General features: G+C 44.2%; 1 protein-coding gene across 1 annotated transcript in view; it reads left to right on the forward strand.

Annotated features, from left to right (window-relative positions):
* The window catches only part of LOC126980427 (LIM/homeobox protein Lhx1-like), a 67,031-nt gene extending 53,378 nt beyond the window's left edge, over nucleotides 1-13,653 (forward strand). The window contains exons 5-7 of the mRNA XM_050830340.1: nucleotides 9,529-9,742; nucleotides 10,193-10,345; nucleotides 10,630-13,653. Coding sequence (XP_050686297.1) covers nucleotides 9,529-9,742; nucleotides 10,193-10,345; nucleotides 10,630-10,679 — 417 coding nt within the window. The 3' untranslated portion in view covers nucleotides 10,680-13,653. The remainder of the gene's footprint in view (nucleotides 1-9,528; nucleotides 9,743-10,192; nucleotides 10,346-10,629) is intronic.
* Nucleotides 13,654-17,516: the final 3,863 nt, after the last annotated feature.

Raw genomic sequence — 17,516 nt, forward strand, 5'->3', positions numbered from 1 at the left:
GTCCTGTTGAAGGAGTCTCGTTTCCATCTGCTGAGTCAACAGGCAGATCTTGCAGACTCGATCGTCCTGAGAAGAAATGACCAGAGAAGTTTCCTGTGCAAGTCGAACATTTCTTTAGCGCCATCTTGGTAAGGAAGGTATCTATATATTTGCTTTGCTTTTTCTTTTCGTAGGGCAGAGGGACGCGTGCGTGAATAAGCGAGAATAAGTGAGAGAGAGAGAGAGAGAGAGGAGAGAGGAGGGAGGAGAAGGGAGGAGAGAGGAAGAGGGCAAGAGAGGGGGAGAGAGAAACGAGATAGGGAGTGAGAGGAGAGGAGAGAGGTGGGGTAGTAATGAGAGAGAGAGGAGGTGGAGGGAGGGAGAGAGGAGAGGGAGAAGGGATGCGGAGGAAGGAAAAATATAAGGAAGGAGATGGAGTATAGAATTTAAGCAAGGGAGGAAAACGGGAGAGAAAAATTAATACTGGAGGAAAAATATTTGAGAGAAAGAAAATGTATTAGAAAGACTTCTGAAATCAAACACACACACACACACACACACACACACTCTCTCTCTCTCTCTCTCTCTCTCTCTCTCTCTCTCTCTCATGTGGAATCGAAACCTCTATTATTGGATTCGATTCTTTCTTTTATAGTTTTGGACACTAATTTTTTTTTTCTGACCCGTTCCAACTCGTCTTCATTTCTTTTTCTTCTTCATATATTGTTATTTTTTTTTTTTATTTAAGCCTCTTCATTTGGTTTGCAGTTTTATTGTACATTGTAAAATTGTCTTTCATTCTTCTTCTTTTTTCTTTTTCGTTTTATCTTTCTCTCATTCTTATATTGTATTGATTTTTTTTTTCATTTCTCCATTTTACTTTATTATATATAAGTACTTTTTTTAGGTTTATATTCCGTCCTTGTCTTTCTTTTATTGCTTAGTCCTCTTATCACCACCACAGAGAGAGAGAGAGAGAGAGAGAGAGAGAGAGTACTATAGTTTTATGGCGTCAATCAAGCCTTCAGGAGAAACACGACGAAGAGGAGGAGGAGGAGGAAAAAAGAAGAAAAAATAGGAAGTTTGGTGGTGACTAGATTGTCTCATCACCACCACCATCACCACCACAACCACCACCACAGTTTGAATATATAGTGATGGTGATGGAGGTGATGGTGGCAAAGGAAAGCGTAGTGGGTGCATGAAGGAGAAAATTGATCTTAAGTGTAAGGGGTTCAGTAGTATAGGGGGAGGGGGAGAGAGGGTTGGAAGTAAAGGGGAAGCGGATTGGGAAAGGAAGGGTAAGGGGTCATGTGTAGGGGTGATAGGGATGGGAGAGGTTAGTTGTGGGGGTTTAAGGGGGGGCAAGGGGGGAGGTAGGGGGGGTTAGTGACAGGAGGGGGGAGCGTGAGGGAGTGAGTGACAGCCCGGGACAGGTGACACGCCCCCTCCCGTGTACACCTGCACGCGAACACACACACACACACACACACACACACACACACACACACACACACACACACACACACACACACACACACAGGGACAACGTGGTGGTAATATATTTTTCTCTCTCTCTCTCTCTCTCTCTCTCTCTCTCTCTCTCTCTCTCTCTCTCTCTCTCTCTCTCTCTCTCTCTCTCTCTCTCTCTCTCTCTCTCTCTCTCTCTCTCTCTCTCTCTCTCTGTTTTCTTTATTTCCCTTACTTTGAGTTATTATATTGGTTACATAAAAGAGAGAGAAGAGAAAGAGAGTAAACTGGTCTAGATTGAGATGTAGATGATATACCGATTTCGTAGATAAGTTGCCCGTTGAAGAGATGTCGTAAATCATAAATATAGAGAGGCTTTTTACGTAATCAGTCGTATCGTGTATATTCCCTTTTTTTATTATTAGTTTAAATCTTTTTTTTTTTACGAATTTATCCTGACGTGTTCCTCTCAGCCTTTTCCATCTCTTTCACTATCTTTCTTTCTCTCTCTTTCATTCATTCTATCTATTTTTTCTATCTTTTTGTCTATCTTTCTTTACCCTTTCCATCCATTCTTTTCTCCTTTTCACTTTCAGTTTGGCTTCATTTCCCACACCTCCCTCCCTCCCTCCATCCCTCCCATCTTACACCTGGCGGCTTGGACAGGTGTGGAGGCCTTCTCACCAATCACCGCACACCTGACAGTAATCAAAAGGCAGATACATGTTCCGCCCACTCCGGAATATTTTTTCATAGAAGAATAAAGAACACTTCTGCGGAATATTATGTGGAGGAAAGTGTGGCGTGGCGTGATGGAGAGATGAGGAGTGGCAGGGAAGGCGTGGGTGGATGAGTGGGAGAAGCAATAGAAATGATGACGAAAGAGGTGGAGGAAAAAGTAGCGTGATGGAGAGATGGAGAAGTGGAAGGGAAGGCGTGGGTGGATGGGTGGGAGAAGCAATAGAAATGATGGAGGAATAGACGAAAGAGGTGGAGGGAAAAGTAGCGTGATGGCGAGATGGAGGAGTGGAAGGGAAGGCGTGGGTGGATGGGTGAGTGGAGGAACAGAAGTGATGGAGGAAAAGACGAGAGAGGAGGAAGGAAAAGGGTGATAAATTGTAGTGATATGGATGAGCGAAGGAAGAGAAGTAAAGAGAAGGATGAAAGAAGTGGATGAGGAAAGGTGGTTAATATACTGATGGAAAAAGTGGTAAGAATTTAAAGGGTGGAATAAAATGGGAAGAGGTAGAGGGAGGGAAGGTTAAGGATGGTGGAGGGGTGGAAGAGAGGAGAGAAAGTGAAGGAAGGAGTGGAGAGGTGGACGAAGAAAGGAAGGGGACTTGGGATGGAGAGGGAGACAATTTAGGAATAAAGAGAATGAGGGATGAAGAAGTGGAAGGAGAGAGGAAATAAAAGAATGAAGGAAATATAATGCATGGTGGAAGGATGCAAGAAAATAAGTGGAATAATGGAAAAATGGGGAAGAGCAAGTGGTGGAGGAGGGGAGGGTGCGAGGGGGGTAAGGGGGGAGTACAAATGTTCCCTTCACCCCACTCACCTTCCCTTGTCATCGTCTCCGTGTGTTGCACCTGAGTACACTTTTCGGACAGGTGTGAATGGCTATGCTTACCTGGTTCCCGCCAAGGTGTCATTTGGTTCACCTGAAAAAAGAATTATTTACCTGCGCATAATTCACCTTGTTTGAGAGGGCAAGTACCGGGATGAGTCACCTCCTGTTAGCCGGATTGATTTATTATCCAGGTGAGAATAGGTGTGTGCGTGTCTCTCTGTTTATGTCTGTCTGTCTGTCTGTGTTTTTATGTGTGTCTGTCCTCCCTCCCCCTTCCCTCACTTCCACTTACGTTCCTCTTCTTGTCCTCACTTTTTTTAGCTTTTCATTTTGTCTGTTTATCTTCTCATCTATTGTCCCTGCTCTTCATCTTCCTTTCCTCACTTTTTTAGTCTTTTCATTTTGTCTGTTTATCTTCTCATCTATTGTTCCTGCTCTTCATCTTCCTTTCCTCACTTTTTTTAGCTTTTCATTTTGTCTGTTTATCTTCTCATCTATTGTTCCTGCTCTTCATCTTCCTTTCCTCACTTTTTTTAGCTTTTCATGCTATCTGTTTATTTGTCTCTCCTCTCTCCCTCTTGTATTCCTCTTTCTGTCTTCACTTTTTTATCTGTTCATGCTGTCTTCCTCTCTGTCTGTATCTTCTTATCTATTGTTCTTTCCTTTCATCTTCCTCTCCTCGCCTTTTTTTTCATATTTTTTGCTGTCTATCTGTCTGCCTGTCTATTTCCTGCCAATTGTTAATTCCCTTCATCTTCCGTTCCTCGTCTTTTTTCATCTCTTCATGCTGTCTATCTATCTGTCTGTATCTTCTTACTTGCTGTTCTTTCCTTTCATCTTCCTTTCCTCACTTTTTTCATTTGTTCATGCTGTATATCTACCTGTCTGTCTTCCCGGCTACTGCCACGTCCTTTCTTTTCTTTCTCTTCCTATCATCACTTTTTTCTACCTTTTTCATTATGTCTGTCTCTGTCTATCTTCTTGCCTATTGCCCATTTCTTTCATCTTCCAGTCATCATCACCTTTCTTCACCCTTTCATCTTGTTTGCTTCTTCTTGTCCATCCCTTTCCTTTCCTTTCCTTCCATTACCCTTTTCTACCTTTTCATTTTGTCTATTGTTTTGTATAGCTTTTCCTTAGGTTACTTTCTGACTCTACCTTAACAAAAACACACTATTACCTTTTCTCTCAACCCTCTCATCCACACCTGTAAGTCTAGTGCCCCATACCTGTCCTTCCTGCCCACACCTGTTGCCTGGACGTCCCCGCTGCCCTGCCCGTCTCACCTGGGCCGGCGGAGGCGTGTGTGGGTATTTGTGGAGGCGAGCTAAAGGGGATGAAGTTACAACCGGTGAAACTAAAGGCGAGGCTTGTTATGTAGGGAAGTGTGGTGGTGGAGGTGGAGGTGATGGTGGTGGTGGAAGTGGTGAGATGGAAGAGTGGAGTGGTAGGAGGAGGAGTTTGTGTGTGTGTGTGTGTGTGTGTGTGTGTGTGTGTGTGTGTGTGTGTGTTAGACAGTGCACAAATATAACATTTGATATTTTCTCTGCTATTTTTTTCTCTGCATGTCTTACGCGTTTTATCACCATTATTTCGTGTATCTTTAATAATAATAATAATAATAATAATAATAATAATAATAATAATAATAATACTAATAATAATAATAAAGATAAAAATGATACTAACGGCACATTTACCTGGGCCGTGACGGAGCAGGTAAGGTAAGGGCAGGTAAGGTAAGGGATGAAGGAAGGGAAGGGAAAGATTAGCCCAGTGAGTAGGTCTACCTCTCCTTCCTCCCTTCTCCTTCCCTCCCCTTCCCCCTTCTCTCCACCTTCTTCCCCCTTCCCCCCCCCCCTTCCACCACAATCACCACAGCCATTTTTTTTCCTTCACTCCATTTTTCTTTGTGTTATTTATTTGCTTTGTCTCATCTTGTGTTTTCTTTCATTCTTTTATTTATCACATTCTTTCACCTCTCATTTATCATTCTCGTTCTTCTCAATCTTTCTTTCGCTTATTCTCTCACACATCCATCATTTATCATCTCTCTCTCTCTCTCTCTCTCTCTCTCTCTCTCTCTCTCTCTCTCTCTCTCTCTCTCTCTCTCTCTCTCTCTCTCTCTCTCTCTCTCTCTCTCTCTCTCTCTCTCTCTCTCCACATCCTCTCATACACCTCTCCACCGCCACCAACACCTCGTCCCACGCCTTCCACACCTCCATACACCAGCCCCCGCCGCCCCACACCTGCTCCACACCTGCACACACCTTCCCCCACACCTGCGCGGCTCAGGTGTGGGCGTAACGGAAGAGGAGAAGCTTGTGTGACGTCATTGTGGTTCCCCGTCACAAGACTCTACCGCAGACTGAACCGCGCCCGTCACACCTCCTCCTCCTCCTCCTCCTCCTCCTCCTCCTCATCTCCCTCCTTCTCCTCCTCCTTGTCTCTCTCCAGTGCGGTCTTTCCTGATCTTGTTTCTTCTCATCTCTCTTCCTCTTCCTTCCTCTTAGTCGTCTATTTTACTTCTTCAGCTTCCTCCTCCCCCTCCTCCTCCTCCTCCTCCTCCTCCTCCTCCTCCTCCTCCTCCTCCTCCTCCTCCTCCTCCTTCTTCTCCTCCTCCTTCCAGCCACAAACACTGATTTTACATTAGTTGGCGTACTGAATTTTAACTCTCTCTCTCTCTCTCTCTCTCTCTCTCTCTCTCTCTCTCTCTCTCTCTCTCTCTCTCTCTCTCTCTCTCTCTCTCTCTCTCTCTCTCTCTCTCTCTCTCTCTCTCTCTCTCTCTCTCTCTCTCTCTCTCTCTCTCTCTCTCTCTCTCTCTCTCTCTCTCTCTCTCTCTCTCTCTCTCTCTCTCTCTCTCTCTCTCTCTCTCTCTCTCTCTCTCTCTCTCTCTCTCTCTCTCTCTCTCTCTCTCTCTCTCTCTCTCTCTCTCTCTCTCTCTCTCTCTCTCTCTCTCTCTCTCTCTCTCTCTCTCTCTCTCTCTCTCTCTCTCTCTCTCTCTCTCTCTCTCTCTCTCTCTCTCTCTCTCATCTCTCGCCTCTCTCAAGCTTACTTCATGTCTTCCGGTAATAGCTTCTCCTCTTCCTCCCTTCCTTCCTCTTCTTCCCCCTTTCCCTTTCCTCCCCTCTCCCTCGTGACCCCTTGCACTCTGACCTTCACCCCAAGCAAATGAAGGTCAGCTGACACCTCAATTCCCCCCTTTTCACCACTTCCTCTCCCCACTATTCTCTTATTTCATTCCTTTTTCCCTTTATTTTATTTTATTATTTTCTGTTTTAGAGATTTATCCTTTTCACTTTTCTTCTTTGTTCTCTTTTTCATTTCTCGTCTTTATTACGTATCTCCTTTCCTGCCCTTTTCCTCTTTTCCCTTTTTTCATGTTTTTTTTCATTCTTTCTCTCTTCTCTTCTTACCGCATTTTTCTCTTTTCTTTGGTCTCTTCTTATCGTTTCTTCCCTTCCTCTTCTCTTCTTCCCCTTCATCTACCTTCCTCACATACACATTTCCACCTTTTCATCTCCCTCATCTTCTCTTCATCCATCCAAATCTTCTCATTTCTCATCCACATTCCATCTCTCCTCCACTTCCACCTTCTCCATTATTCTCCTCTCCCCAGTTCCACCGATCCCCTTTCTTTCTTTTCCACCTCTTGTCTTCCATTGCCTCCACCTTCATCCCATCTCTCTCCCTCTTTCTCATTTCCTGTTTCTCTCACTCATCCCTTTTCTCTCTCCCAGTCCTCCCTTTAAATTTTCCTCTCTGCACCCTCCTCTCATTCTCTACTTCCGTCCTTTTCCTGTCCCTTCTCTCTCTTCTCTCTCCTTCTCGCCCTCCTATCCCATCCCTTCTCTTTCCCTCTCATCTCCCGTCTCTGTCATCCTACTCATTCCTCTCCCTCTCAGTTTTCCTCTCCACCCTCCTCTCATTCTCTACCCCCGTCAATTTCCTCTCCCTTCTCTCCTGCCCTCTCTCCCATCCCTCTCATCTCCCGTCATCCTTTCCTCCACTCACCTATTCCTCTCCCTTTAAATTTTCCTCTCCACGCTCCTTTCATTCTCTACCTCACGTCCCTTTTCTCTCTCTCTCCTCCTCCTCCTCCTCCTCCCCTCCAGCCCGTTCCCCCCTCCCCCCCTCCCGTAATGGCTCGCCTCCCAAAATTAGCTTGTGTCGAGTGGCATTTGTTTTCAGTGCCAGTCAAGCGAAGAGCCGGAGACCACATGCTCGCCCTGCCTCGCGTGTCTCTTTTCCCTCTCTCTCATTTCCCCTCACTCCTTTCCCCTCTCTCTCTTTCTCTCTCTCGCTCCTCTTGATGTCTTTCCTCTTATTCGCGTCCGCTCTTTCGCTCGCCTTTCTTTTCACATTCGTCTTTTTCTTTATTTGCTCTCTTATTCTCCTCTCTCATTTCCCGTCACTTTTTCCCCTCACTCTCTCGCTCTTCTTGATGTCTTTCCTCTTGCTTGCGTGCTCTCTTTCGTTCGCCTTTCTTTTCACTTTCGTCTTTTTCTTTATTTGCTCTCTTATTCTCCTCTCTCATTTCCCCTCACTTTTTCCCCTCTCTCTTGTTCCTGTTAGTTTCTTTCTTCTTACTTCGGTGTCTTCATCTCTCTCGCTTCCCTCTCTCTTCTCTCTTTCCTTCCTGTCTTTCTCATTTTCTTGCTCTCATTTCCCCTCACTTTTTCCCCTCTCTCTTGTTCGTTTTAGTTTCTTTTTTCTTACTTCGTTGTCTTCATCTCTTCCGCTTCCCTCTCTCTTCTCTCTTTCTTTCCTGTCTTTCTCATTTTCTTGGTATCATTTTTCCCCTCACTTCTTTCCCCTCTCTTACACTTTCCTTTTACTTACTTTTACTACTTTCCTCTTACTCGAGTGTTCTTTTCTTCTCTTTCACTTTTTAGCTCACTCATTTCTTCTCTTCTTTTCTTTTTCCACGTCTTCTTTCCTTTCTTCTTTACATGATTCTCTTTTAGTTTTCAATCCCTTTCCTCTCTCTCATTTCTCTCTCCTCCCCTTCCTATTTCATCTCTCCTCCCTCTCTTTCACTATACATTTCTCTCCTCTCCTCCCTTTCCCCTTCCACTTATCTCACCCTTTGCCCCTTCACTTTGTCTGCCTAATTTGCTCCTCTCCCTCCCTTCTCTCCCCTCTCTCCTCGCTCCTCCCCTTTCCCTTTCCTCCCCTCGTGATTGTTTGTTTACCTGTCGTCGGGAGAGGTGGGAATGAGGGTTAATATGTTGTGGTTCCCCTCAGGTATCCACTTACCTCCCCACACCTGGTCGCAGCGTCACCAGCTAATTAGAATATTCCTCGGCAGGTAAAGGGAAGACAAAGGAGAAAGAAAAGATGGAGTGGTGGAGGGCAGATGTTGGTTTTATTTTTTTCATTCTTTTTGTTTTTGTTTTGTTTTTCTCGTTATAACAAAACTAGAGAAGAAAGAACGAAAAGATACAGTTAGAGACGTAGAAGGCAGGTGTTGTTTTTTTGTGTGTTTTCTTTTTTTTTTCTTTATAACTAAACTGATCGGTGAAAAGATTTGTTGGGGAAAAAAAGAAAGAAAAAATAGAGACGTAGAAGCCAGGTGTTGGTTTTATTATTTTTTTTCTTCTTTCTTTTCCACTTTTTGTCTTTTCTCGTTATAACACAAAAACAATCGAAAAAAAGAAGAAACAAGCGAGCGAAACTAAAGCGAAGGTGATTCTGTATGTTCTGTGCGTGCGTGCGTTTGTGTGACCGCGATGGGATTCGAAGCGCGGCACACAGGTAAACGCGGCGATAACCAAGACGAGTCACCTGGGTCACCTGATGCCTCCCGCCAGGTGGTGCGGGGCGTCACCACCTGTCCGGGCGGCGGTGGGATAGCCGACCACAGCGGCGAGACTTTGTGCTAAAAATACTTGTTTGCGGATGGATGAGACGAACGAGGCGGCGTCCGAAGGGAAGGAGGGAGGGAGGGAGAGACGGATGGATGGAAGAAAGGAGGGAGGGATTGAGAGATGAATGGAAGGAGACAGGAATGGAGGGATGATTGGAGTGACGGAGGGATGGAAGAATGAAGGGAGGGAGAGACGGATTGATGGAAGAAGGGATGGAGGGATTGAGAGATGAATGGAAGGAGGCAAGAACGGAGTAACGAAGGGATGGAATAATGAAGGGAGGGAGGGAAGGAGGGAGGGAGAGGCGGATTGATGGAAGAAGGGATGGAGGGATTGAGAGATGAATGAAAAGAGGCAGGAATGGAGGGATGATTTGAGTAACGAAGGGAAGGAGAGAGGGAGGAATGAAGGTAGGGAGGAAGGGAGAGTGGGGATAGAAAGGGAGAAGGAGAGCAGGGTGGGATACAATCTACTATTACACTGACCTTCTACAATCTTCCCTCAGACATCCTTCCTCCTCCTTAGCCATGCACCTCCTCTTCCCTCATTCACAATCAGCTCTTTTCTCCTTCATGCGAGCCTCTTTCCTCCACCAGTTCTCTTCTCCTCACTAACGAGCGCCTCTTCCCTCTTCCTCAGGTGTGGTTCCAAAACAAGAGGAGCAAGGAGCGGCGCATGAAGCAGCTCTCCACCATGGGCATGCGCGCGCACCTCTTCGGCAACCCAAGGAAGCTGCGTGATCTGCCCCTGGGGATGGAGGATGGCTACGGCTTCTTTCCCGGCTACAGCGGTTTCCCAGGACAGCAGTTCCCCGGCTACTTCGGTCCCCAGCAGCCCATGGGATACCCGCACAGTGAGTAGGGCCGGGGACTTGTTCATCATCATCGCCATCATCATCATTATCTTTAGCCTCACTAAGTCCACTGTAGAATAGGTAAAAGGACTTTCCCAGCGTCCTCCACCTCTTTCTGTCCCCATCCTACACACACACACACACACACACACACACACACACACACACACACACACGATACACACGCAAAATATACAAATATCCAAATATTCACGTTTCATCCATCCACATGCTGTTCTGTCAGACTCATTCAATATTTTTTTTCTGCATTGCATTTCTTTTTACTTTTTTCTATTACTTTATATTTCCTGGGTTTTTTTTTTTTTCTATATCGCTGGATCTTTTTCTTCCCTCTTACGCCTGCTTCTCCTCCTCCTCCTCCTCCTCTTTCATCTCATCCCATACGTCATATCCCCCCATAGCTGACCATTCCTTTTTCTTCCTCCGCAGTGGGCCCCGGCATGGAGCAGCCCCTGCCCCCCGGCGGACCCATGGGGGGCGCTGAGTTCCCCGGGATGCCTCCCATGGCCGCCATGATGGGGGAGGCCTTTCCCCCCCACCCACCCATGACCTCCCCCTCCGACGACGTCTCTGTGCATGGAGGTGAGTCTTGTGTGTGTGTGTGTGTGTGTGTGTGTGTGTGTGTGTGTGTGTGTGTGTGTGTGTGTGTGTGTGTATTGAACATGTATTCACCTGTCTTCCTACTTATCCTCACCTGTCCTCACCTATCCTCACCTGTCTTCTTAGCTGTCTTCCCTACCTGTCTTTCTACCTCTCTTTACCTGTCCTTATCTGTCTTGACCGTTACCCATCCTTACCTGTTTTCCTATTTGTCTTCACCTGTCCTCACCTGTCCCAGCTCACCTCCCCTCGTCTCCCCTCGCCAGGTCCCGGAGGCTTCAGTGACCACCAGAGCTCAGAGATCCTGGCGTGGTAACCTGGGCTGACCTTGACCTGACCTGACCTGACCCCCACCAGCCGCCGCCGCCACCCTCCAACACCACCACCATCACCAAAAACAACAAGAACAATAATAATGAAAGTGATAAACGAGGAAAACAAACAAACTAACCACCAAAGAGGCCGCCGTGGAACCATCTTTTGTTTATTTTATTTCTCTGTTGCGTCAAAAAAATGTCTGACGTAACAAGAGAGGCTGTTTTTTTGTGTGTGTTTTTTTGTTGTTGTTTTCGTTATGTGCGGCTTTGATTTTTTTTTTTCTTGGCATGTTCTTTTGCGTGTGTTTCATCTGTTTACTGCTGATGAAACTTTATCCAGGATGTTGTTAAGTGTCTCCTTTCTTTAAGTTTCAGCTTGTAAAGATATGAAAAAAACGAAAATATGAAGAAAACGAAAAAGAAAGTGAGAAAAAAGATACAAGTAAACTCCGGTGTGTGTGTGTGTGTGTCAAACAAAGGGGGAAAAGAAAAAGAAGAAGAAAGAGAAGGAAAAGAGGAAGGAGGAGAAGGAGAAGGAGAAGAAAGACTGCAAGGAATAGGGAAAGGAAGATTATATTATTATTATTATTATTATTATTATTATTATTATTATTATTATTATTATTATTATTATTATTAATCTTATTCAGTAAATGTCGTCCATAGATGTCAGTGTAAAGGGGAGGAGCAAGGGAGGGACGGGGCGGGGAGGGACAACACGCTGCTACCTGGCCTGGATTTACTAAAGGGTCAGTTTTATATCTAACTCAACATTTTTTTTGTCTTTTTTTTCGTGGATCCATTCTTTCAAACACCACTGGAGTCGGTCCGTGCCCTGTACACCTCAAGAAAACGTACACGGTAGGTTTACACGCAGTCCTGTATGCACGTATGTATGTATGTTTGTGTGTACGTATACGGTGTTAGATGTGTACGTGGAAAAGGTAAAGAAATTATGTACGTGTAAATTTTTGTACACGTCATTGTTTCCAAATTAATACACGGTAACTTTGTATGTGGTAAGGAAAGTAGAGTTGGTGTACACACACACACACACACACACACACACACACACACACACACACACACACACACACACACACACACACAGTAGGTCTATCGTAGGAGGTAACTTCGTGTACGTGGTTGATGCACACGTCGCCATGTGTAAGCCTATCGTGTGTGTACGTCAACTCAGCCGTGTGCACATTCAATCACGCCTATGTGTACGCACGTTCTTGGCTGTGTACGGTAATCAAAACACTAAAAGATTTCTATGAACAATTAAATAAAGAAGTAAAATCAACCGCAATATATAAACTCAACAACAATAAAAATAATAATAATAATAATAATAATAATAATAATAATAATAATAATAATAATAATAATAATAATTCGTGCTAACAACGCATTAAACTCCATATTTAATGATACATTCCAAGACTAAAATTTATGCGGTTCAATATTCATTTGAACCTCTATATTTGGTGTTAAATCATCCTTAATCCCTTTATATGGTGTTGAATCCTCTTTAAACCTTCAAAAGGAATTCGATCCTAAGCTGAAGTTGCTAAGGGTTCAGGGCACGGACTCCAGGAGGATTGTCTACAGGGATCATCTCGTACCTGCTCGATCCTCCTTTTAGAGCGCTGGATCACCTTTCGTCCACTTAGAAAAGGGTTCACATTCCTGATATACATATACATATATATTGCTATGAACTATTTATAAGGACGGGGCAATGGGGATCACGGGGATGGGTTGGGGAGGGTCGGGGTGGGGAGGATGGGGGTGTATATAGATGTATAGTCTGTTGTAGGAAAAACAAACTCCATTTTTTTTGTCCTTTTTTTCATTTTCTGTGAGTTGTAGATAGAGTTCCAAAATTTTACGATCGTGTGTAGCTTCTTACGTTCGAGTTCGTCATTCTATTCTCTCTATGTCCGTCTATTTCCTCTTTGTCTTTCTTTCCATTATCTATTTTCTTCTGTAGGGCGGTCGGTCCTTCTTCACTACCACTACTCCTCTCATTATTACGATTTCCCTCTGTTCATTATCACCGTTGGAAGTAATAATGTGTACGTATGCTGTCTCGGTTTGGCGCTTTGAGTAGTAACAGTCGCGGATTATAAGAATCACTAACGTAATATCTAAGGTGTTCTCCCGTACTGATGTGTCGCCACGCTCCGCCCAGCGACCTCGCGCGCGCTGGGCAGGACGGGGCCGAGAAGAAAGAAAACGCATCCTTCTTTCCCGTTTTCTACCCCCTCGACTCCCATTTTCTATCGTTTTGTTTGGTCTTATACTCGCGATAACTTGAGTTGCCTTTTAAGTTTACGAGTGTAACGAGGATCAGAGCTTCATTAATGCATAACACACAGAGTCTGACGATGCCCGCGCCACCAGGAACCTTGGAAAAGAGAAGAGGAGAAAAATAAAGTCACCGCTGAAAGAAAGAAGGAAGAAAAAATATATAAGTTTACCTCTGATTGGCCTTCCGCGCTCCGAGCTGGTTCACTCTGCCGATGGTTAGTAATTACAAGACATAACTTCTCGCCATCTCAAGGCCGCTAGATAAACATTGGAATTTACAGAGCGAAATGGAAGTTAATAGCAAGGGCGGGAAATTTTAAAGGAAACGGTAGGAGCGGCCTCCATCACCGGCCCAATAGCTTAATAAGAGAAATTTTGTGACAGTGACAGTTGGCTCCATTTTTCCAAGATTTCTGGTGCGTGTTGAGGCGGAGGAAGAAATGACTGACAGCGAAGGAGGAAGGGAGGAGGGAAGCATTGCCGGTGATCTCTCTCCTCCTCCTTGGCTTGTTAATTTGCGGTCTGAAGTTATTTTTCTTTATTCCTATTATTTTTTTTACATATATTTTTCTCATTATATGTGAATCTGTGATATCAATTATTTGTTATATCTCCAGTGACACTTTTTTGTAATAAAACTAACGAAATGAACAAATACTATGTGGTGTGATTTAACCTTCTCAAATTTATCCCCTAGTATTGCGTCTGATATCTATTTAAATATTTATGCAGTATTCATTTTATTTATCTATTTTTTCTTGTTTATTTATGTATCCCTTTATTTTATTTTTATTTCAATTTATTTTCTCATTTTTATTTACTTTTCATTTTTTTTATTTGTATTCAAGTAGGAATTATTTGACCATTTAAGTAGTATTGCGTCTGTCATTTATTTTTTCTGTTTTAGCATTCACTCCAAAGGTAAGTCAAGCAAACCTCCCGACACCTGAGACGCATCCATCAAGGTAAGGCGCACAGGAAGATCAAACAGCAATATGCGATTAAGGTAAGATTGCAGTGATTCGTGCGAGTTAATGTCCATCTCGGGAAGCAACACCGACTATTATTTCTTTTTGATGCTCTAGTTCGGCACGAAAATACGTATTGAAATTTGAATTATGATGGTTAGGATTTCTTACCTGTAACTTACTATAGTGGAATGCTTGTGTGTTTACTACTACTACTACTACTACTACTACTACTACTACTACTACTACTACTACTACCACTACTACTACTGCTACTACTACTACTCGCATTTGCATGGCCTCAACACCTCCCCGATCAGGTGGAAAGAACCAACAGGCTTTGTTTGGCGATGAAATAATTCACACCGAAATGCAAACAAGAGAACTGTGAGAGGCTTAGTGAATATTTATGACGCTTGTTTAATTAGGACGACACACACACACACACACACACACACACACATACACACACACAGAGTTCTCCCTTATTTTCTGTCGTGTGTGTGTGTGTGTGTGTGTGTCATTGTATGTAATCAAGAGAATTTATTGTTATATATCTTTTTACCTAAACTGTAACCCACAATCACATTTTTTTCTTACCTTCCTACCTTCCTACCTTCATCTTGTCCTTTTCCCTCCCTTACCTTACCTTACCTCACCCTCTGCAGTTACCCACATCCCCCCATAAATGCCTCTAAGCCTCCCTTCATATTCCACTCTCATTCCCCTCCTCCTCCTCCTCCTCCTCCTCCTCCTCCTCCTCCTCTATTTCCTCCCGCACAAGTGGAGGTAGCTGAGTGGCCTCCATTGACCAGTTGCACCTCAGGAATTACATCTATTAGTCTCCATCACTTACCCTCCTACTCCTCCTCCTCCACCTCCTCCTCATCCTCATCCTCCACTGTTCTCCTTCTCCCTCCTCCGTCTCCGTCCTCCTTCTCCGTCCGTCTCTTCTTCCTCCTCCATCACCAAGATCACCAGCATCCTGCACTCTTTTTTTTTCTTCAGTATTGTTTTTGCTTCCTCCTCCTCCTCCTCCTCCTCCTCCTCTTCCTCCTCCGCCTCCTTATCCTTTTCTTCTTTTTCATTATTCATCTGTCATACCCATCCTCCTCCTCCTCCTCCTCCTCCTCTTCTCTTCCTGCCCTGAGAATTCAAACCCTCCATTATATTATTGTAAACCGGCATATTTTAAACTCAAGTATTGTGGTTTCGCTAATTTTTAAAGTTGTGTTATTGTTTTTTTACCCTCCGCGCTGCATAGAAACACGAGAATTATGCCATTTTCTTCATCTTCTTCCTCCTCCTCCTCCTCCTCCTCCTTCGCCTCCGTCATTAGTAAACTACCCCCATATCTAGTTTTCCGTTGATTTGCTGTTATTCGTTTTCTTCTACTACTACTACTACTACTACTACTACTACTACTCTGAATATCGATAGTACTCTCTCTCTCTCTCTCTCTCTCTCTCTCTCTCTCTCTCTCTCTCTCTCTCTCTCTCTCTCTCTCTCTCTCTCTCTCTCTCTCTCTCTCTCTCTCAATGACGACCAACAGACCCCGATATTAAGGAGGAGAATTACACGACCACAGAACCTTCTCTTGCCCGTACGACCTCTCCCTCCTTTCCCTCCACTCCCTCCCTCCTTCCCTCCCTCTATCCCTCCCTCCCATTCCTACCTTCCTGTCATCCTAGCAACTTTTATATCTCTCTCTCTCTCTCTCTCTCTCTCTCTCTCTCTCTCTCTCTCTCTCTCTCTCTCTCTCTCTCTCTCTCTCTCTCTCTCTCTCTCTCTCTCTCTCTCTCTCTCTCTCTCTCTCTCTCTCTCTCTCTCTCTCTCTCTCTCTCTCTCTCTCTCTCTCTCTCTCTCTCTCTCTCTCTCTCTCTCTCTCTCTCTCTCTCTCTCTCTCTCTCTCTCTCTCTCTCTCTCCCAAGCACTAGTTAACACATCGCTGGCGGACGTACGATCAAACACTCCTAAATCTTACACTAAAACCTCATTATCATTATCTCCTACTTTTTTTCGGCTATTCTCTCCTCCCTTCCTCCGTCTCCCTCCCTTCCCCTCCCTCCCTCTTGCTCTCAGGGAGGGTGAGGGAGGTGAGGGAAGGGTGAGGGAGAAGCTACTGAACGATAACTTTGATAGTGTGAAATGTGTTGCTCATCTTCCTCCTTCAGTTGACGAGAAGGAAGTGACGAAAGAAAGGAAACGGGGAAAGGAGGTATGTATATGATGTAGCCATGTATGAGGTGTGTATGTGTCTATGTAGCCATGTATGAGGGTCGTATATGTGTCTATCCAGGTGCGTATTGGGGGATAACGAGGAAGGTATGTAATGAAGTAAGGTCGTCAGGTGTGGAAGGAAGGGAAGGAGGTATGTATTTGTATATGTATAACCTTGTGTGAGGTATGTGTATGTGACTATGTAGGTGTGTGTAAGAGGATAACTTGATATGGGGGTAGTTTACTAATGACGGAGGCGAAGGAGGAGGAGGAGGAGGAGGAGGAAGAAGATTTTGAGGTGAGGAAAGATATTAAATAGTACAAGTAATTATTATCAATTGTAGTTAATTAGCTAGTTATTGTTTGTCTAAGGAAGAAAACAAGAGGACAAAAATAACTATGAAGCAAAATAATGAAGCAAGATGTTCAGGAGAGGAAGGGAGAAAGAGAGTTTGAAAAGTACAATTAAGTATTCTCAGCTGATTGTCAAAGGAAAAAAAACAAGAGGATATGAAGTTACCAGGTAGGAGCGTAATTGAGTAAGATTGGCGTATAAGTAAGGAAAAGTACAAGTAGATATTCTCAGCTGATTGTTTGTCAAAGGAAAAAAACAAGAGGATATAAAGTTACCAGGTAGGAGCGTAATTAAGTAAGATTGGCGTATAAGTAAGAAAAAGTACAAGTAGATATTCTTTGCTGATTGTCCAGGAAGAAGAAAACGAAAGGAAATCAATTAACTAGAAATAAATGTAATGACGTAAGGCAAGGAAGAGAGAGAATATAAAGTACAAGAAAATATTAAAAAAAACTGATTGTCTACTAGGAAGAAGACGAGAGGAGGATAAAATGAAGGTCACATTGTTTTACGTTATTATCAAACCAACAATCATATAGTGACTAATACTGAACTAAATGACATTGATAACCGCACAAAACCACCCCACCTCCTCCCACCCACTCTCCCTCCCTCCCTCATTCTCCCTTCCCCTTCTTTCCCCATCCCTCCCTCCCCGCTCTCCCTCGTGTCTTGCTTCGAACCGCTTCATAAACCTTCCGAGATATTCCCAGATTACAGCTCTTGTCCTTCCTTCATTGCTACTTCAAAACTGCGGCGGAGGACTGTAATGCGCCGTTAAATGCCGCAGTTAGAAGTTAAGCGACTAAGATACGTAGTAGAATATCTCTATTGCTTATACTAGGCCAGCGCGCAGGAAAGAGAAAAGAGGAGGAGAAAGAGGTTTAAAATTGTATTCCTCCGCGCTCGCTCGCTCGCTACTGTATAAATTTCGCCCCTAAATATTCTCCGCTCCCCTTTTTCTTTCCCCCCGTCGT

Source organism: Eriocheir sinensis, chromosome 44, assembly GCF_024679095.1.
Source record: "Eriocheir sinensis breed Jianghai 21 chromosome 44, ASM2467909v1, whole genome shotgun sequence".
Taxonomy (NCBI): Eukaryota; Metazoa; Arthropoda; class Malacostraca; order Decapoda; family Varunidae; genus Eriocheir; species Eriocheir sinensis.